Source organism: Schistocerca serialis, chromosome 3 (assembly GCF_023864345.2).
Source record: "Schistocerca serialis cubense isolate TAMUIC-IGC-003099 chromosome 3, iqSchSeri2.2, whole genome shotgun sequence".
Taxonomy (NCBI): domain Eukaryota; kingdom Metazoa; phylum Arthropoda; class Insecta; order Orthoptera; family Acrididae; genus Schistocerca; species Schistocerca serialis.
The window spans coordinates 126,264,522-126,287,308 of NC_064640.1; the positions used below are offsets into that span (position 1 = coordinate 126,264,522).

Consider the following 22,787-nt stretch of genomic DNA (forward strand, 5'->3'; position numbering starts at 1 on the left):
GGAGGAAGGAGATGGGCAGAGAGATGGGGAAGGTGGAGATGGATTAATTGAAGATTGGAATACATAGATAACTGGGCAGACTAGTTTTTCTGTGTGGTTTAATGTATAATTAGAATGCTTCATTCATTTTTTATGTTTCCTGTTTTAAGTGGGGCCATGTGAGCTGTGATGTTAAGGGTGATGCAGTGCAATCACAACAGCATATTAGCGTTGAACATACATACTCCACCTTGTGTTAGGTTATTGAATCGGTAGTATGCATGTGGTATCTCTGCGCACAGAGCTGTCACTAGCACACAGTGGTGCGACTCCAGACGAGGGTGGTACTCAGAGCTCATGGCTTGACCTGGCCCTGCACAGCTCAATGTGAATGATGCTGGGTGTAGCTTATGGTTATGCGACACCCAGCAATATCATGTCAGACTCTGAGGCTTCACCAGCATGCTGAGTGGAATGAAACTTAAGAAAGATAGCAGGATTGGTTTGCCAATGGGTAGCTCGAGATCGGCGGAAATGGATCCTATGTTGTATGCCGACTCAAAGAGGCCACGTAACTAAGTGATCGAATTGGCTGATAATAAATATGATGATGCTGAGGAACTCATGGCAAATAGGACTAACAGGGGATAGTGAACAAATACAAATAAGAGCAGAATAGATGGTAAGAGGTTTGTTTGGTTAACAGGAGAACGTCACAAACATACTGAAAAACCTGAACTGGAAGACAAGATAGACATCAACTATCCCACAAAGTCCTACTTACGAAGTTTCGAGGACAGTTGTTGAGTGAGAAATGTTGCAATGTATTGTGGTCCCTATGAATCGCTCCAAAGTGACCATGATAAGAAGACTGCACTAATTACAACACACACAGAGGCATTTAAGCAATAATTTTCCCACACTCCCTACACATATGGAAAGGGAAGAATGCAATACGTGGTACAAAGGAAAGTAAGTCTATTCTTCGCCATGCACTTAGCAGTGGTACAGAAAGTATCGATGTAGATATAGATAGATACGGCAATCTATCGTGGGTTAATTTGGAAGGAAGGATGGAAGGAGGAGTGGTTTTAAGGTCCTGTGGGCATCGAAGCCATTAGAGGCAGAGAACAAGCTCATATAGTGTCAGGGATGGGGAGGGAAATGGGCTGTGCCTTTTCAAAGGATCCATCCCATCATTTGTCTGGAGTGATTTAGGGAAATCACGGAAAATCTAAATCTGGATGGCCGGACTCTGGTTTGAACCGTCGTCCTCTGAAATATGAGTCCAGTGTGCTAACCACTGTGCCACTTCACTCTGCTGGGTACTTTGTATGAGTCACTGTGTATCGTAAAGAAAGGCCTCATCTCTTTGAATTGAAAAGAAAAAAGGATAAATGGAAAGTTCAATAAACTGTTGTTATATATTGACACTGTTCATTGTTAGAGACACATGTGTATTATAATACTAAAAGAAACAGTCTTAATGTTTTGTATTTCGTGATGTACTCACTATTCAATTAATTGTTGCAGAACATCATAGAAGTGTTTTTTGTGGTATTCCTTTCATTGTCTGCCTAGCGCCAATGGATAACTGAATGAACAATGTATTTGATGTCACATTAAGAACTGTTATGCATACTTCACTGTTTAATCAAACAATGCTTGGAGAGCCTTGTCTGTGCAAAGTTTTTGATAGTAGACACACAGGTTTGAAACATTCTGCGCATAGCCATAAGTGCGTCAGATCGATTGGTGCTACAGTGGTTTATCTTTACAGTGTGGTATGGACCGTGAGAGAGGGGAAAAACGCTATGTGTGTTGGAAAAAGTTTGAAATGATCTTACAAAAAAACCTACATCAATTGATTGAAGCTGTGAGTTACTTTCGTGCAATCAGATTTCGTGTAGCCTCACTTTCGTCGTATGTCATCTAGTTTTACTAGCATATCACTGCCGAAGTACAGCGCGTGACAGTTGTTTCGTTAGTATAAACAACTGACGCAATGCAAAGCTTTTTGTGCTAATTCGTGTTGCTAAATCTAGAGCGTTGCTTAAACTGAATTACTGATGTTGAAATGGCTAAATTGAGGACGTCTTATACCATAATACAGAAACAGTGCCTCGTGCAACGGATAGGTTGCTGTAAGTTGTACGGCATATGCCCACTTTCGCATTTACAAAATAAATAAGAAAAAGAATGAAAGAGGAAAATAATTATATCACTCTCTAAAGCCCGAGTTGTGCATAAGAGCTTCCCCCAAATTCTAGTAGAACATGTATATTTCTGACAGAGCAGTCAATCTGGAATACCAAATATCCTGTGATACTACTGTCTACTTCAACTGTAGGTAGCTTCACAATGCTGGACATTATAAATCATTTCGAGAACAGTACATGATTTGGAATAATTCTGTCTGCTACCTTCACGTGATGCACATATTGTTAATTTTTATAGTGTAAGTTAACTTTACTTCATCATTTTAGATGATGGGATGCTGTGGTGTGCTTATAATGGGCTTTGCGATATTATTACCACCTTTTGTGAAGTTGTATTTTTTTAATATTGTTAATTTTTGGTGCAGCTATTTCTCTAAAAGTTACATGTAAGCAATAACAAAATTGCTCTTGTTAATTTTGATGTAGGAAAAATAACATTCTTCTTGTTATTTGTGGCGATATGTAAAATAAAGTGACTCGGGGCCTATATATTTTGTGCTTTTTACTGACACAATCCTCTGTGATAATTATGTTGCCAGATGTTGCAAAAACTGGTAGTGAATGCAGAACAATTACAGATTTTGAAATGTACTCAAACAACTTTCTGGAATTATTGTATGCAATTACTTTCTCTTTTAAAACACTTAGTGCAAATCCCACTTTGTAACTCATGCAACTTGAAACTGATATACATTTTCATTTGAAGATTCTTCATGACCGCTAGGTCGTTTTTCTGTTGTTCATTCTTCAGAGTTCATGACATGGATCCTGTGTAATACTTACTCAATGAAATTTACATTTCAGATGTTGGTGTCACACATGGGTTTCATGCTTTAAAAATGAGACTGAATACATTAACCATAAGGTAGTCAGAGTTCTCTAATGAATTTGACATGAACAGTACATTAATTACAATGATGGTAGGCAATGAAGTACAAAGGTTGATCTCATGTGAACAGTTCTCTTGAATTAGCTGTCTAAATAAGTTCTTGAACTTCCTCCAAGAGAAATATCCAAAGAAACTACAGTTTTTATAGATGTGTGGATTTTGTTTTCTGATCTATGTAGAAAAGTGTCACATTTTGTTTCAGAGCAATGATAACCTATGGCTATAAACTCTAGTGTTATTGGGCTTATTGAAATTTTTCTTTGTAGTTATAAAACCTTTCTTTGAAATGGCAGGAGTGATAAGAATTTCAGTTGCTGTTTTAGTTTGTGTAGCATTTCATTACAGATCTTAGTGGTAGTGTGTGTGTTTGTTATTTGAAAAAAGAGACATGTTTTAGGTCATGTAATGCCTTTATCATAATGTGATATTAAAAAAGATCATCCTCTATTTCTTGCAATATAGGACATTTTTCGTTTTTGGAAAAGGGGCATAAATGATGTAAAACAGTTTATTGCACCTGTTTGGTAACATACAATTCGCAGGACTGTTGCAGTGCAGTGTTTGGTAGTTATTACTCATGTGTCACAATGTTGTTACTATTGTGTAAGTGAACTAATCATCACAAATTGCATTACCAGTTCTACTCTAACTGAGATAGTTGTCATTCCCAAATGAGCTTGTTGGCAAAAAGTCACCTCTAACCTTCCTCATGGTGTAGTATTACATTGAATGCTTTGAAAACATTCTGCTGCATGTCAGTGGTGTCTGATGCCTTCTATTTACATATCTGTGGATCTGTTCATTCTTACTGTTAGCTTATAGAATGCACAACACTTTCTGCACATTAACTGCAAAGTAATATGGATGATCTGACAAATATCTCTCTTCCTTTTTTTAATTATTATTATAGAAATAAGCTGCCTAGAACATATTTTGAAAGTGATGTCGGGTAGGGTGGGGTCGGGGGGGTTCCCACAAGGATTTTAACAGGCAGGGAATGGTGGTGGAATTAATAGTTTTATTCATCTCTGGATAACAGTTACAAGGGTATTTCACATGCTATGTTATTACAGTTTAAGATTAGAATAATGAAATTCATTGATGCAGGCAGAAACTGGGAGGGTGGCAGGAAACTGCTGTGAGGTGAAAACTGTCAGAAGATTGGTCCCATTTCATTGTTAAATTCAAAAAGTGTGAGCACTGGAGGAAAAACATAGTAGCAATGATTTCACTCCTCTGCAGAAGAGAAGGATGTAGATTTCCACCTTTCTCCTCATAATTTAGGCCTATAGTTAACTATGACTTTTCCAACAAAAATATGGAAAGTAATGATGCAGCAGTAGCTATTTTCATTGATATGTCATCAGGGATATATTGGATTGACACGGTGTGGAAATATTTACCAATTTGTTACCAGGCCATTAGACTTAACCAAGATGTGAGTGGAGAATACATAGGTATTCAAGAAATTTAGTGACTAACTCACATGGTGTAGAACCATTTATTCAGCTCGTCAAGGATCATCAGTTGTACTCTGGAAGAGGAATGCAGTGTGTTAACACAGTCTTTTACTACATGTAATGGAAACTACTTTCCTCTAAGTTACATAAAACACAATCCTATTGGTAACAAGCAGCCAGTGTTAAGACAAATCACTATAATCTCACATAGGATGTAAAATTTAGTGGGAATGATACGATGGTTTACAGTACACTCAAAAGAGCCATCTGAAGTAGCTATCACAAAAAAATACTGTTATTAGAGTGGCTATGAGCTTTGCATGTTGCTCATACAAATGTATACATACAATAAAAACAACTGGGGTTATAGTAAGAATAGTGGTAAAGACCTAACAGACACCTTCAGTTATAAATTTGCTGAAATGGGTGAATGATGTTTTGGCTGATGTTAATTAGATATGCAAAATATCTTGTTTCAGTTTTGCTTCTGTCATGGATAGAATTAATCAACATCAATCATAAGTTTATGTATGATGTATGTTTATAATACACTAAAAATACTTGTCATGGACTTGTCTGTTATTTAATGTAGATGTTCTGAATGTACATTGCAATTTTAGTTTTTATAGATGAGAAAAGTGCATTAAAATGACATGACTGTAGACATTGGAGTATCCTAAAGATGAGTATTTTAATCCCTTCTTTTTTATTCACGTTCGTTGGCTTCATACGCTTGACCCAATAAAGATTTCATGGGAAGGGAAAGGGAGGGGGGAGGAGATATCCACTATGAACTACCACACTTTAGCCAAGCTGTGGATGCTGGCTATTAATTACAGTAAAACACAGAACATCATTCTATTACAGGCAGTTGCATTCTGATTAGCATGACACTATCATACAGTGGACGCACAGTTATTGAAGCAGAAAACAAATTTCTGGAAGTGAAGATAGGCAGGAGGTACACATTCACAACCTCTTGCTGGAGCCAAATGCAGCTACCTTTGCAGCTGAAGTAGTCATTATTAGTGATTCACTGAAGATTTTCATGTCACATACTTTCATTCCTTAAAGTCATATGGCATAAAATTGGGGGAACATCAAAGTATAAATCTACATCCACATATGTACTTAACAAGCCATCATACAGTCCGTGGCGGAGAGTACCTTGTACTATTACAAGTCGTGTCCTTTCCTGTTTCACTTGCAAATAAGAGAGAGGGAAAAACTACTGTCTATATGCATCTGTACCTGCCTTAATTTCTCTTATCTTTGCGGTCCTAAATGCAAAATGTTAGTGGTGGTTGTGCAGTCAACTTCAAATGCCAGTTCCATAAATTTTCTCAGTAGTGTTCCCTGGAAAGAATGTCACCCTCCCTCCAGGGATTCCCATTTGAGTTCCCAAAGCATCTCCACAATACTTGTTTGATGTTCAAAACCACTAGTAACAGATGTAGCAGCCTGTCCCTGAATTGCTTCAATGTTTTTCTTCAATCTAACATGGTGCAGATCTCAAACACTCGAGCAGTACAAGGTGTGCCTATAAAATAATGGGACCAGTGCTGTCACAGAGTAAGTACACGTGCCAAAGATGAACAACCAGTAGCTATGAAATGTGAAACCTTCTCAGTCGAATGCAGCATCTCTTGTGTCTGTAGACAAATCAGTGTGACCATAGCCTTTTTTTTTTTGTTTTAGAGCTGTTATTTTGTTTTGCTGGAGAAATGTTAAGTGTAATAATATAGTAATGAATTTTTGTAAAGTTTCACATGAAACTTGGAAAAAACTGCTACTGATAGCTATTGGTTACTGTAAGAAGTGTATGCCGAAGACTGTTCACATACGCTAGTTTTTGAGTTGTTCAGGTGTTTCCAAGGTGGCTGAGAAGACGTTGAAGATGACTTGTGCCCGGGATGCTCATCAACATAAAAAACAGATGAAAATATTGAAAAAGTCAGTAATTGATTTGATCTGACCGTCTGTTGAGTATCTGATTGATTGCTGGAACTTTTGGAATTGACAGGGCATGTGTAAAGCAAATTTTATGCAACTGATTTAACATGAGAAGAATGCATGCAGAACTGGTGCCAAAAATTCTCACGACCAAACAAAAAGAAGCTTGTGAAATATTGTGTACCGACACTTTGAATACCATTCAAAACTATCCTAGACATTAACACTATGTGGGTTTTATCTGGTCCACGAGGTCAAATCTACATTAAAAGGAACAAGATTTCAGTCTGTTAAAGCAGTGAAAGAAAAAGCAGCGTGTCATCAAGAAGCTCACAGAGGAAGACCTTCAGCACTGTCTCCTTCAATGGGAAATTGACATGGAATGTTGCAGGGATAGAGATGGGGACTATATTGAGGTTGACGATAACTAGATGTGTGTGTTTTTGAAATAAACTCTTTAACAGCAATAGCCCTATTATTTTATAGCCACACCTCGTAGTCAAGAATGGGTCACATTAGTGTTCTATATACGGTATCCTGTACAGATGAACGACAGCATCATCAACAAACAACCATAGATTGCTGCTCACCTCTCCACGAGATCATTTATGTCTAAAGAAAATAACAGCAGTCGTATCACACTTTTTAGCACACTTGACAATACCTCATTTCTGATGAACAATCGCCATCAAGGACAACATTCTTCATTCTGTTACTTAAGAAGTCTCTGAGCCACTCACGTGTCTGGGAACCTATTCTGTAGGCTCATATCTTTAACAGTCTGCAGTGGGGCACCGTGCCAAATGCATTTCAGAAGTTCAAGAATATGTAAGTTGCCTGTTGCCTTTCATCCACAGTTCACGGGATATCCTTTGAGAAAAGGGCAAGCTAAGTCTTGCATGAGCAATGCTTTATAAAACCATATTGATTCGTGAACAGAAGCCTTTATGTCTCAAAGAAATTTATTGTATTTGAGCTTAGAACACGTTCAAGAATTCTGTAGCTAACTAATGTTATAGGATATTGGTCTGTAATTTTTGGAGGTCTGTTCTTTCTACCTTTCTTACATACATGAGTCAGCTGCACTTTTTTCCTGTTGCTTGGGATTTTGTGCTGGGTGAGGAATTCATGATAAATTCAAGCTAACTAAGGGGCCAATGCCACAGAGTGCTGTTTGGACTGGGATTCCGTCCAGATCTGGAGACTTTCGGTTTTCAGGTCTTTCAGTTGTTTCTCTACCTCATGGATGCTTATTACTGTGTCCTGCATGTGGGAGGCTGTGTAACGGTCAAGTGATGGTATGTGTGTATGATTCTCCTGCATGAATGATTTCTGGAATGCGAAATTCAAAACTTTGGCTTTCCTATCGCTATTTTATGCTGCTACACCAGACTGGTCAATGAGTGACACTTGATATAAGCCATAGACCCATTTAGCGATTTTGCGTATGACCAGAATTTTCTTGGGTTCTTGTCAAGATCTTTTGCTTAGGTATGACAGTGATAGTTGTCTTGTAATTCACCCATTGATCTTTTTGTTTTAGAGCCGCTAGAATTTCTAATTAACTTTTTCTTGTCATCATTTGCGCATTCTTGTTTGATCTGAAAATTCAACAGCCTTTGCTGCATCAGCATTTTTGTAATTTCATTGTTAAGCCTCGGTGAGTCTTTTCCATCCTTAATCCACTTACTTGGCACATACTTCTCCAGAGCACGATTTACAGTCCATTTAAACCTTACCCGTAATTCCTTTGCATCCATTGTACTGGAGCTAAATGACGTTAGTTCTTTGTCTAAGTGGTATGCTAACAATTGTGTATCTGCTCTTCCTAACAGAAGTACTCTCCTAGCCTTCTTGATTGTTTTATTAACTTTAGTAACTGTAATACACTGTCCAGTCACATTAACGTCACCACCTGTTTAAACCCAAAATAACTCCCTTTTGCAGTGTGGACTGCTGCGAGATGTGCAGGGAGAGTGTCATTGAGCTTATGGAAGGTACTGACAGGGATGTGGAGCCTTACTGACTCCAGTGCCATGGCCAGCTGCACTAGGTGTTTTGATTGAGGATCCATGGTGTGAATAGCCTGATCATGGTTGTCCCACATATTCTTGATTGGGTTTAACTCTGGGAAATGTAGTGGCTAGGGGAGTATGGTAAACTCATCCTTGTGCTGTTGAAATCTCGAATGGTGTGGCACGTTGCATTGTCCTGCTGATACATGTAATCATGCAGAGGAAGAAAACAAACTGCATGTCGGGGTGGACAATTTCCCAAGGATGGATGCATACTTGTGTTGATCCATTGTGCCTAGCAGAATGACAAGAACACCCAGGGAATGCCACAAAAACATTCCCCCAGATCACAGAACTCCCTCCTCTGGTCTGGACTTTACTGACAGTTGTTGCAAGGTGTTAGCTTTCAGACATTTCATGCCATACATGCCAATGGGCCAACGGCCATCTGTCCAATGGAGCATAAAACCTGATTCATCTGAAAAGGCCCCTGTCACCACTCAGTGGATGTCCAGTTGCAGTATTGTTATGTAAAATTCCAGCCTTCATCATTTATTAACAGGAATCGGCATGGTTGCATGAACTAGGTGCATGTAGCGGAGGCCCGTACACAGCAACGAGCATTGAGAAGATACTGTAACCCCATGGTTCATCTAGGCAGTCAGTTGCTCAATAGTTGCATGTCTGTTCACCTGTATACATCTCCACAGCTGTTGTTCACCCCTGTCATCTACAGCCTGTGATGCACCACAATTGCCTGGGTGCCCGTTTTGGATAGCTTCATTTTGCCGTGTGTGGTATACTTTAAGCATGACAGCATGCAAACAGTTTACAAACTTAGCCGTTTCGGTAATGCTTCAACCCTCTGCCAGGCAGCTAAGGATCATGCTCTTTTGGACATCAGAGAGATGACGACTGCACTGTTTTCCATCCCCGACCCTCCCTCAACGTGCTTTATATAACCTCCATTACTAGTGCAACCATCTGTGAATGATTATTGCATGTTGATGTTGAACATAGGCAGTGGTCAAATTAATATTGATTAGACCCTGTATATTTGTTTCAGAAGCAATTTATAGCATTTACTCACAAAACATGTTGAGGCCTGTGTTAAATGAACTGAAGATTTGTACACTGACTTCGCATGTATTTTCTTATGAAATATGTAACATGTAGTGAACAAGTTACAGAGAAATCAGCTTTATGTTTTGAGCATATCCATAAGTACATTTCAGAAATGTGTGTTACACTGTGCAGCATGTGTTTTCATTTAGCCTCTAAAAGAGTTGGAAACTGAGGGCAGCAAAATGCAGGTTTTCAAATCCAATTTGAAGTTGCGTCTTACTCACAGGAATAAACTTGGTTAACTTAATTGTGTTGTCATACTGGAAGTTCCTGCATACTGTTAATATATTAATACTTTCAATCTGCTAGGATGGTAATATTATATCGGTTAAAATGAATTAAAAACAATGTAAACTTTTCAATATGAGCATCCTGACTTGAGATTTTCTGTGGTCTTAAATCATTCCACATAAACTCAGGAATGCTCTCTGCTTACAGGTGTTGGCTGACACCCTCACCTTCCACTATCTGTTATTAAGGTTTGTACATCAAAGTAAATTCTTATGTTGTATGTTTATTTCTGGAACTTCATAATTCAATATTTAGTTAACCTTATTTATATAAAAAAGTAAGTTCTTGACATGTTATGACCTTGTGTTGTTGACGTGAAGGTTTAGTTGAATTAAAACAAAATAAATAATGTCATGTAACTCTGTTGCTATACTGCTCAACCACGATATTGTTGCACTTGGTCATTATCGAAAACATGCAGTGACATTACAGTAAACTAAAGAAAAGGCATCACACTGTCAATTTTTTCAAGTCAGTTGTGCTGTATTATGAAACGTTCTCACATGCTGACTCATGATAAGGTGAGCAAAGTGTCTTACCTACCAGGTGCAATAATATTTTGGTTGGTAGTAAGTGTTTTGTAGCATACATATATCAGTTGACATAAAAGTTTTCTGGGTTTAGAGCCACCTCATTTTGTGAAGTAGGTGTTCTGGCATTTCAAGCATAGTTGCAGTGTCCTTCCACTGCAAGTGTAGCTGAAACAGTGGGACAATTTTTTAGCAACATGATGTGCCTCTAAAACTAGAATATTTTTTGTCTTAACTGACTCTGTCTGTAGAAGCCTACACACTTACACCATACAATACCTTTCATAGTAATTGGGGACCTATACACTTTATTGAGGTATGTTCCAAATTTGCTTTAGCTTCTGAAGATGTCTACTCTTCGAGAACAAGTCACTATGGCCTGTACGCTGAGAAGCTGTTAAATCCAGTTGCATAGCTTGTCCGGTATTTTGTAAACAGGGTGCAAAAATCTCAGGCTTTCTATAAGTCAAAAACACAGCATGTGTGACCAGTTGTAAAGTTTAAGAAAGGCTCCACACTAACTAAACATTCCACTGATGCCATGATCACTTTCTCAAAGTTGAATCTAATCTGGTCAAGCATTGCAGTTGATCCATAAATATTTTTACTCATATTAAACCTTGTATTCCAACATGATTTAAAAAAAATAGATGTTATTAACAATGTTAACTGCTGTATTGTTTCTGTCCTCAGAGTCCAAACTACATGTGCTTCAGTCGTCATGAGCCAGTGCTTTGTCTGTTATGCAATTATTTCATTAACTTATTGTAAGTGTAGTAATTTTCTTGAATGTCTAAAGCTTGTTACTCAAATCACATTCTTGCCATATCTTACTGGTACCACTGACAAGACATCTTTATTTATCAATATACCCGTTCACTTGGCACATGTGTTGCTGATCATGTTCTGACATAAAAAACCACTTTTTTCATAATAAGTATTCCACCTTCGTGGGGTAGATGTACAAACAGATTGTTGGTAATATGAGAATGAAGTCTTTCATGATGACACTGTTGTATAAAACATTTTCAGACTTCTTGCCCCGTCAGTTCAGGGAGAAACCTCAAGTTTTCAATGATTTCTACCATTGTCTTTGTCAGGAACAAATGATGATGATGATGATGACGATGATGATGGAAATCGTTGAAAACCCGAGGTTTTACCCTGAATTGCCGTGGCAAGAAGTCCAAGAAAGTTTTATGAAGATTGTTGGTAAATATGTGGGAAGGGGGATGGCTCGTGTCAGTATTATTTGCAACAAGTCAGGTTATGATACACTGCCATCTATACCATCTGCTCTCGTGGTGAATCTGAACTCTTAAAAATATATCTGTAAAGTTATAGTGCAATTCTGTAATTTCTGTCTGTGTGTTCTTTTTGCTAATAGACTGATTTTATGCAAATTTGCTGAATTATGATGAATTAAAGTTCCCTACCACTGTGAAAATAATGCCATTACCATCGAGAGGTGAAGGCTGAGCTTCATGAAATTGTCCATATATGTTATGAATTAAAGCCCTCTGTCATTTTTTTGTCTGTCTGTGAAGGTTAATCTCAGTTAATCAGTGATGCAGGACATATCAGATATTAAGCTAGTAAGAACAGTTTTTAGTATGGAGTTAATGTTTGGGGGGCGGGGTGAAGGGGTATTCGGGAAAAGGTCACACCAAAATGTAGCCTGCACTGAACTGGTGCTGTGGTCAGACAAAGTTTCATGGTAGCATGCAGCTCCCATCATTACTATGAGGGTTATTTTCCAATATGTGTGCTAGAATGGGAGAGGGAGCTAATCTACGAATTATTAAAAAAAAAGAGCTATTGTCATGTTTAGATACTGCTATTATATATTTATTATCCTACAGTATACGAATAATTCATACTCACCTTTACTCTTCCACTTTACAAAAGAAATATCTTCGAATGTCTCTGAATCACAGTAGAACTCAAAATATCTCAGTTCCATGTCTGTGCGGATTATGTCCCTCTCACATTCTAGTACTCAGACACCAATTATATATGGAACATGTAACAGTTGTGCCTTCTGAGAACTTTCTTTTTGTGCACTGCTTAAATGATGTAAGTTATATGAAAGTGATGATATTCTGTTATCTAATGTTGCCTTCTGGATTTCAGTCACAACTTGGCCTCTGAACAACATTGCTGCTATGCCAGACAAGTTGTCTGGCTGTAGATAGATAGTTATTGCTACTCATTCGAAGATGTGGTGAATCTTCCGTTACATGTAGACCTGTCAACAAAGAAAAACGTCTTCAGACTGATATCTCATTTTCCCTCTCCCTCTTGATACAGCATTGGAAGAAATATGTAACAGTAAACAAGCAATGCACAGAAATATGCACATCTTCTGCTGAGACCATTTGCCACATCTTGTCCCTTTCATTCCTTATGTGGTTGACTGACATTACTGTTGAAAGTATCTTGTCCAGAAAGAGTTTTTCACTTTCTTGTGGCGCATGCAGTGTTATGATAGCTTTTGACGGAAAATAATATGTGCCAGGTGATAATTATAGCTGCAGTACGAGAGTGTGTCTGATCTAACTGAAACAATAAAGGTGGATTGTAAGGTGTACCTGGGTTGCCCAGTCAGTAAAAGCATTGTCTCCAAGAGATGTAGGTTTGTGGCTCAACTCACAACTCAATTTTAGTTTGGCCAGAAGTTTCTGTCTTATCCACTTCCCCACTATCACCTCTTATGTGTCAGCATGACAACTAAGATCCTCTCAGCACCAATGCTTTGGTGCGCTGCAGATGTGAACATTATTTACACAATGTGCTTGGTTTCTGCTAGCTATCTGGCTTCAACTTATGGTGATATCTCCTAATGTTGATGAATTGTGTTCATTCATTTTATTGCTGGCTTTCTGTACTACTCTGTCAGATTTACATTTGTGAACCATCTTTTGACCCCCATATTCTCCTCTCTTTGTTCTAATTTAAAGAGCCCTTTCCTTTTCCACATTTGCCTGTTTTCTTCCCCTGGCGTCTTGTGTTGATTTTTTTCTGATTTGTTTCCTCTAATTATTTCTTGTCATCTCACCACCTTTCCTCAGATTGAGGTGTCACAGTTGTTAGCGTACTGATCTCGCATTTGGGAGGAGTGGGATATAAATCTCTGGCTATCCATTCAAATTTTTTTTGTGGTTTCCTTAAATCAGTTAAGATCAATGCTGGTATTATTCCTCTGAAAACTAAATATCCTATTTCATTCGCCATCCTTGTCCAGTCTGAGCTTAGGCATTGTCGCAGGGGGATGCTAAACTATCATCTGGCCTTCCTTCCTTCATCTAATTTGTCATATCTCACATTTACCATGTCTAACGTATTAGATTCCTCTCATCTTTATGCAGCTGGCCCTGCTCAGTCCTCCTGTGATTTCTCTGAAATTCTGGTTCCTCCTCGTACATTTCCCTAGATTAAAATACCCTTAGTTTTGAAAACTTTTGTCTCAAATCATTCTTTGTGTATGCTAGTAAATATTTGTAAAAAGTTAATATCTGTTCACACATCTAATGAATGTTCTGTGTATATCTTGCAGGAGCAAATTTCAAATTGCGTAGCAGTTATTATGATTGGAACATAGAAAATTCAGCTTCCAGGGTTGTTGTATCCAGGTTTCATACAATGGAACCAGAGAAAAGCCCTTCGGCTGCGGTACAGAAAACAATTGAAGATGTTCTTGAAGAGATAGACAGCAACTACTTTGACAGTATTACATTTGATCCTTGTATTCACGAACTAAAAGTGAGTAATGAAATATGAAATTTCTGCTTGAAGCATCAAAATATCAAACTTTTCTTGCAGAATCCTCTTTCTTTTTGTTTAAATTCAGACTTATTTCTGTAATATTAATCACCGTGTGGTGTTGCAGTTATTCATGGATATGCTTGCTACAAAATAGGAATTCCTCTTGCTATTCTGTAATATTCATGATTTTTTGTAAAGCCATCATAATTTTTAAGATGTCACATAGTATTTGTGAATAAAGTGGAAAAATGAAGCCAAACAGATATTGGTTCACTTTTCCATTGGAAAGCCAAATTCATTTATGATATTTTTTTAATTCTTCCATCTATTTAATGACAAATCTTGCTGAAAATTCAAGTCTGAAAACAAGGAGTGCCAATAAGTTATAAGAAAAATTCAGGTATATTGTGTAGATAGTCGCAATGGATATGAACAGTGATATAGATTGGATCAGATTCAATTTTCGTTCCATAGACCCAAAAATGAGATGATTCTCATAGGATGTGGAACATGTGAGAGGAATAACATAAAAAATTTAGAACATTTGCATACAATTCTCACTTCCCTGATCATTTGTCAGGTGATTGTCAAAAATATGTGAATACATTACAGTAAACTGGAACTGCTAATTAATACACTGTCAGAATGAAATGTAGTTGTGCACTTTTAATAAATTTATCTTACACAAAATATCTAATCTTGACTATTGTGACCAAGTTCTGTCAAAACTGAAACCTGACAGATGTTTTTACTGAAATTGGTCTAAGAGTCCATGTTAAGATATTCATCTATAGAGTAGGAGGAGTTGCCTATCAAAAAGTCTTCCAGACTCTGTTTAAACTGTGCTTTATCTGAAAGCAAGTTTTTAGTAGTTTTTGGCAATTTATTGAAAATATATATGTTTTTGAATGCTGGACCTCTTTTTGGACCAAGGCAAGTGATTTTAGTTCTTTGTGTGGGTTGTTCTTATTCCTAGTCTTGAACTATGTTTGGAGATAGACACACATTATTTGCAACATATTTCATTAAGGAATAAATATACTGAGCAGCAGTTGTTAGAATACCTAGTTCCTCAAACAGGTTTCTACATGAATTTACACCAAAAATGAGTCTTATTACACACTATGAAAACTTTTGCTTGGTTTGACGAGTTAGTCCAGAATATGATCCCATATGACATAATAGAATGAAAGTAAGCAGTCAGGCTTTAATAAAATAGATTGATCTGTGGCTGAAAACAGAGTTGTACTAAAATAGAAGAGTTATCAAAATTCATAAAGGAAGACAAAGAGAACACTAGACAGCTCACAAACAATTGAATTAGGCCTTAGATAGAGATGAATGTAATACATACAACCTTTAAATGGAGACACAAAATGCTAAAAACAAGTCAGATCTCTACAGTGGAGTTAAGGATATAAAAAAAATTGTTTCACACTGATATGAAAATACACGATGTAATCATAAAATTTAATTTACAGCACAACATGTAACACATGCATTTTGATAAATTCCTGAACTTGAATAATCTATGCTCAACCAATGAGTACAGTTGCAACAAAAATGTATGTAATCCATACTAGTACAAAGTCAGCTGCACAATGCAAAAATTTGCATCCCTCCAATTTGTTATGTTCATAATGCAGAAAAAATGGAAATGCATTGAAAATTACATTGTGGAAGAAAAAATTATAGCTTGTAACTCGTACACAGTTTGATTGAAACAGCTACATTTGTTTCCGTTGTGGAAATATTAGCTCTTAGAAGTACTTGTTTGTAGTGTGGGGACGTATTTACTCCAGAAAAACCCAGTATAATATATAACAACGAAAACAACCAATTATTGACGAAATTATTCAATAGGGTAGATAAAAAGCCTACTCACCAAGCGGCGGCAGAACAACACACTCTTTTATGTGTTGTTCTGCCGCCACTTGGTGAGTAGATTTTTTATCTATCCTATTATATAATTTTACCAGTGTAATATATGTTGTACAGTCTATTGTTTGAGATCATGAGGGTAGTGGAAAAAAGGGGAAAAAAGCTATTTAATCAGCTGCAGGCTACACAATCTTCTAAGACTACTCTGAATTACAGGACAGACTTGTGACTTTTGTCACCTCTGCTTGGCAGTTTGTATGAGCTTTATTGGGACACTTTTGCAACCAAGTTCAGTACAGCCCAGTATAGTCTTTGATTCTCATCCTGTACAGTAAGTCTCCCCTGACCTGTGGGTCTGGGTGACTTTCCCAAAATCTACCCCTTTTCCTAGACCTCTCCAGTCCTTTTCCCTCATCCCTCTTCCTTCCCCTTCAACCCTTCTGCCTGAAGAAGGAGCTACTGGCTCCGAAAGCTTGCCAATTCCAATAGTCCCTTATGTGTGTGTTGTGCCACTGCTTGGTGAGTAGATTTTTTATCTATCCAATTAAATAATATAGTCTAGTTTGTACCACATCAGAAAACGTGGCATCATCCATTATGTGATCTAGATACTGAAAGATTTTGCTGAAATTGGGTCACAAGTAATGAATACTCTGTCAGTACACTGGGTAATATTACATGCTCCATGATATGGAGAGACTGACAGACATTGAGGGTACTATCACAACTACAGCAAAGTGTTACAGCTCCTGTAGACTATATCCAACGCTAGATTGAGACAGGGGTGTGTACATTTCCCATATTTGTAGACATGCAACATGTCAAACTGATACACAATATATTTTGTGATCTGTAGATTCAATGTCCCTGAAAGAAGCTATTTACATTAGTATTCTCTTCTATCAGAGACCAAATGAATATCTAGTGAAATGGAGCCAATATTACAGGTACTCTGCAATTAAATATTTGTTTTGAAGAGAAGTTTCAACAGTAATGCACTTTCCTCTTCTGTTAATATGCAAAGTGCTGACTAGAATAATCTGCACTTGGTCCATTTCCTGCAGCTGTTTAGTGCCCTTCTGTGCTGTATGAGGTCAATAGATGCCACAGGTGATTTGCAGATTGATGCTGTCATCAGAATACAATGTTATATACAACTGTCTATGGAAGAGAGATGGAGCACTAAATAAGGTTGTCACATCCCATAATAGTTGGCGATTATCTGAGTTGCCTGTAACTTTGAAGATCAGAGACAGTACAAAAGCTAAAATGTATATTGAAACAACACTGTCGGCTCTAAGGAAACTGCATGCTAAAACTATTATGGGTTTACAGGTTTATTCTCTGTGTTCATGAATAGCCTCTAAAAATATTTGCATTATCAGAGGCAATGTGCTTTGCATTTTTCTCACTTCAGCAAGTATATGAAACTTTTATTTATGGGATTGAGTGACGACAAATTTTCAGATCTACACAGTTGCACTGAGTTACGACAATTGTGATATGTAACAGCAGCATCTGTTGTATCTCACTTAAGAAGTTAGCTATTGTCTTTTACACACACACACACACACACACACACACACACACACACACACACACACACAACCACACATTGCCTAGTCTGTTTTTAATTTTAATCCATTCTTCTTTGAAGAAATTGTATTATAAGAATGTAAATACGCCACTACACAACTCCCTCAGTCGTGTATGCATATCATATTGGTTATAAGTGCAGCATATGAGCATACTTGACTGAATTTGGTCTATGTTCTTATTTCCAGAACATGTAGCAGTTTTAATGCACTCTGCTACATATATTGAAACTGACATGGACCATCTTGTTGTGACTGCTCTCCTGTGATGAGCATAGATAGATAGTCTATGCCATATTTGCAAGCACAGGTTCTGATAGATGAGTGAGATGTTAAGAGTGGCTGTAAAGTGACATTTGTAGACTGGATTTTGAGAAGTTACATTCTTTCGTGCCTTTTATCATTGGTTTCTCTTGTGTGTTTATGTGGCTATTTGTCGTTAGTAAGGAAGAACTATTACTTCATATGTTATCAGTATTATTTTTTATGTTGCTCAATTTTTTTCCCCAGAAACTTCCTGATGTCCTCGACATACATAGTATTCAGGCCCGACGGGAAAACTTAAGACAGCAGCATATGGTGGTATCTAAAAGAGTTTTGCAGTTAATTTTGCAAAAGCAATCTCAGCGTCATGATGAAGTTGCGAGGTAGTATTGATTTTTGTTTTATAATTTATGTCTGTATCATATGGGGCATTTCTTTATTGTTAATAAATATGTAATTCTAATAAATATGCTCTTTGGCAAATAAAAAATCATACAGTTCTTTTTAGAATTTTTCATTAATGATATAGAAGGAAGAGGGGAATAAAATCAATAATATACTTAAAATCGCTATAATTTGTAGTATTTTGGCTTTATTGTAGTTTTTAATGTTGTATTACATCAGTACGAGTTTCCTTATGTTATTTTTCTTGCACACCCCTTTTTGGTAGTGTGGACCACCTACACTGAAATCCCAAAATTTCAGACTAATACCTTTTTGTTGACTTCTATGTGAGCTGTTTTCATGATGCATAGATTGCACAGCCTACATACGGTTTCCATCTGGATTTACTAAAATGTATTCAAGGCAATTCTGCTGAACATTTCAGGTTTCTGGTGTGTGTTGAAATAATCCTGGTGATACCATTTCCAGGGACACCTCTTCTTATTCAATAGTTAACAAGTGTTTATCATAGGATTCAGTGATAAAAGAGCATTTGTTTGCAGTTTTTTCCACTTGAGGAAAATCTCCATCAGGTTCATATAATTGAATGTGTCACTTCCTCCACAAAAGGAGTTTTTCCAGTTGTATATGATGCCAAAGGAAATGCAAGTTCTTCCCAGTGTATGGCTACATCTAGAGGCTACGGCATTTCCAACTTCAGTGTTAGCAGATGAATCTTTGATGATCAGACCTTGGACAGATTGTTGACAGGTGAAGTGGAGGTAACTGGAGTAGATTTTGTATGCTACTCAAGGTCTCGTTGGCAGTTGCTCAGGCACAGTGAAGATGTCCTTTGTGGTGGTGTTGGTGTTGGGGGGGGGGGGGGGGGGGCATGTGGTGGTGGTAGACTGAAAAGCAGTGTCATATCAAGCACCAGGGAATGGCTGGCTGAGGTGGCCAACTGTGTGAGATTATGCCAATTGTAGCAGCAGTGATGGGCTGTGGGTTATAGGCTGTGGTGGGATCTTGCTGCTGCATTTCAAACCTTCATGGATAAGCAGGTTTTCACTACCTATCCATAGGTGATGTCCATCCAGGTCATCATTCAAATATCTAGAGGCAGACGGGAGTACAGGAGCTGTATTAGGTTGACTGTGCCCATAAAGCAAAAAACAGTGTTCAGCAAAGCAGGTGCAGAAGTATAAAAGGCTTATGTTCATGAAGGATTTTGGTAAGACTCCTCTTAAGCCCATTTTACATGAGCAACTTTCTGGCCAAAATTGAATACTTGTTGTGGGTGTGCTTCATGTGCTTGCATGTAAATCAGCTGCCAACCATGTCACTAATGGATCAGTGACATTAGTGATCAGTTGACTGCACCTAATGTGGAGTTTGAAAATTTTAAGTATGCTGCGGACTGTGCATGCACAGAAACAGTAATGTTACTTTGTCTGCTAATTAGGAAGTTAATCAATTCTCACTGGACTCACTTTTGTCGTACTAATGGACTTTGTGTCTTCATAATCTTTATTTTGTTGCTCGCTTTGTTTTGTGACACATTGCAAAGGTTACTCAATGGCCTGGTATATTTCCTGCTAGTGTTGTCTCACAAGAGAGATGAAATATCTGAATGAAAAAAGTTACTGAAGTCTTACTATACAGGATCAAAGAAAAAGTCTACATGATGGATAAATAAGAACGTAAATCTATTAATGTTTATAATGAAAACTGTTTCAACCATGAGAAAATCAAGTATGTTTAATGAGGAAAATAATTGTTGATGTTAATTAACACTTAAAAAGAAAATGAAATCCAAAGGTGCTATTTTCTATGTTCTGAATATTGTTTTATGCATTTGGTAAATGTGAGAGGAGGTCAGAAAGTAATGCACAATAATTTTTTTCTCACCAAGTATTGCAGCTGGAATGTTGAAATTTCAAGATGATGTAGCTTGAAGTTTGCACTACAGAGGATATTTTGTTTTCATGTGCAGCTCTTGTGAGAGAAGCCGGAACTATGAAAGAAACATGGTGTGCATGTTACTGTTGTCTGCTTGTGAAGACCAATGAAGAGTATTTTGATATTTGTGGGCCAAAGGGCTTAAACTGAGTGAAATTCACAGGGACATGCGTGGCATGTATGGGACTCCAGGTGGCTGGTAAAAGCTGCACCCTGCAAAATGTCGGAGCAATTTTGAATGACCAGTGTGTACAACTGTGAACCTTATCACAGCATTTCAACATTTCCTATAGTGCAGTGTATGATACTGTTCACAACATGTTGAAATTCCATAAAGATAGTGGTGCCTGAGAACCTGACAAACAACCATAAGGGCCAGTGAATGATGACACTCTTGAATCACTTAGTGTGTTATGCCTCAGAAAGGCATGACTTTCTGAAAGGAATCATAACTGGTGAATATACAACTATGTGTCCGAAACCATGCTGGGCCAATATAGAGTGGCTGGTGCCCCACTATGAAAAAGCTTCAAAGTGACTAAATCTGTTAGGAAAGTGCTTGTGACATTGTTCTGGGAAATACATGGTGTGTTGTTGGTGGAGTTTGCTGCACATGGGACCACTGTGAACGCTGTAGCCTACATTAAAATTTTGGTCAAGTTGCGTCTTGCCCTTCGCGACAAAGACCACAACATTTATGCTGCAGTGTCAGATTTCTTCAGGACAATGCTCGCCCCCATGTTGCTGCTCCTGTTCACGAAAAAATTGCCAAATTAGGGTGGGAGGTGCTCCAGCATTCACTGTACAGTGCGGACCTTGCGCCATTGGACTGCCATCTGTTTGGTCCCATGAAGAAATCTGGCCGTCCAATGCTTTACGACAGATGAGGAAGTGAAATTAGCACTCGACAGATGGCTATACTCTGCCCAAATGGACTTTTATGAACACGGCTTATTGAAACTGGTACCACGATGGGAGAAATTTGTTAAGAATGTTGGTGACTATGTGGAAAATTAGGTAAAAGATGTAAGTTCATTTGTGATTTTCTTTGCTTTGCTACATAGTAAAATTTGTGGTAATAAAATTATTGTGCATTACTTTCCAATATTCCCTCATATATTTGTGTCAGGCAAATAAATTTAGATGTTCTGAAATGTTTAGGTGTCACTGTTCCTGTTCTTTCAGTTCTCAGTAGTGTGGACAATTTACTATACACATTCTCTCACAAATAAAAGCTCATGTAGTTTTGATGGTGTTTCCAATAAAGTATTAAAAACTTGTTCCCATATAATAAGCCCAATCTTATCTGAAATATGTGATTCATCACTAACTCAAGGCATTTTTTCCAAATTTTCCAGAGAGACTGAAATATGCCATTGTCAAACCCATATTTAAGAAAAGTGACAGGAGATATGTCAATAACTACTGACCTGTTTCACTGCTGACACAATTTTTCAAAACTTTTGTGGGAAGTATCTCACCTTAGCGACAATAATATCCTCAGCAAATCACAGCTTGGGTTTCATACAAATTGCTGTACTGAGAATGCCATGTACATGTTCACTCACCAAATTTTACAAGCATTAAATTTATTTATTTATAGTAATTCAACCACTGTAGTCTGCGTACATTACTCTGACTGAGGAGAATCGTGTATGGGGTTTCCCAAGGCTCAATCTCAGGTCCACTATTGTTCATCATATATGCAAATGATCTTCCGTCTAATATACAACAAGCAGAATTAGTTCCTTTTGCAGAGGACACTAGTATTTTAATCAATTCAAGCATACACACAAAACAGAAGAAATGGTAAGCATTGTTCTCAAAAGTATAACTGACTGATTTTCTGTGAATGGTTCTTACCCTCAGTTTCAGAAAGAGAGAACATATATCAGTTCTGCGCATCTAGATGACTTAAACTAATAAGTGTAACACAGGGTGCGGAAATATTAACTAGGGTGGAAATGTCAAAATTTTAAGTGTGCATATTGATGAGAATTTAAACTGAAAAAAGCACATTTTGGAACACCTAAAAAAACTTACTTCATCCATATTTGTACTTACAAGGCAAACTTCCCATTGCATCCCCTTCAGATTTAGTAGTAAGAGGGCCCAGTGGACAGCCCGTCAAAAACTGAACACGCATCAAGCATGAAAACAGAAGAAAGTGTACTGGACTGTGAAAAAAAAAAAAGCAAAATGGAAACAATGAACGATTCAAGAACAAGAAGTGCAATGGAAATAGAAATGAGCATATGGCATCGTTGGCTGGGAGTCCCCATCCAGGGAAGTTTGGCCGCAAAGTGCAAGTCTTATTTTAGTCGATGCCACATTGGGAGACTTGCGCTGTTCTTTATTCAAATGTGTCTGTGTCGTGGTGTAATGTCTGTATTAGCAGCTGAAAGGAAGTGGCTATCGAATGGGAGCTGCAAACGTTTCATGACAAGGCGATGAGTCAACCAAATCCTCCACCAGAAA

General features: G+C 37.6%; 1 protein-coding gene across 6 annotated transcripts in view; it reads left to right on the top strand.

Annotated features, from left to right (window-relative positions):
- The first annotated feature begins 1,745 nt into the window (after positions 1-1,745).
- LOC126469819 (syndetin) overlaps positions 1,746-22,787 on the top strand; it is a 137,479-nt gene continuing 116,437 nt past the window's right edge. Inside the window, exons 1-5 of one of the 6 annotated variants that reach the window (XM_050097105.1) lie at positions 1,758-2,437; positions 10,079-10,119; positions 11,155-11,228; positions 14,018-14,223; positions 18,213-18,349. In XM_050097105.1, the coding sequence (XP_049953062.1) occupies positions 14,104-14,223; positions 18,213-18,349 (257 nt within the window). In that variant the 5' untranslated portion in view covers positions 1,758-2,437; positions 10,079-10,119; positions 11,155-11,228; positions 14,018-14,103. Of the gene's footprint in view, positions 2,438-10,078; positions 10,120-11,154; positions 11,229-14,017; positions 14,224-18,212; positions 18,350-22,787 lie in introns of all 6 variants that reach the window. The other 5 variants (XM_050097107.1, XM_050097102.1, XM_050097103.1 and 2 more) reach the window with 5 other exon arrangements.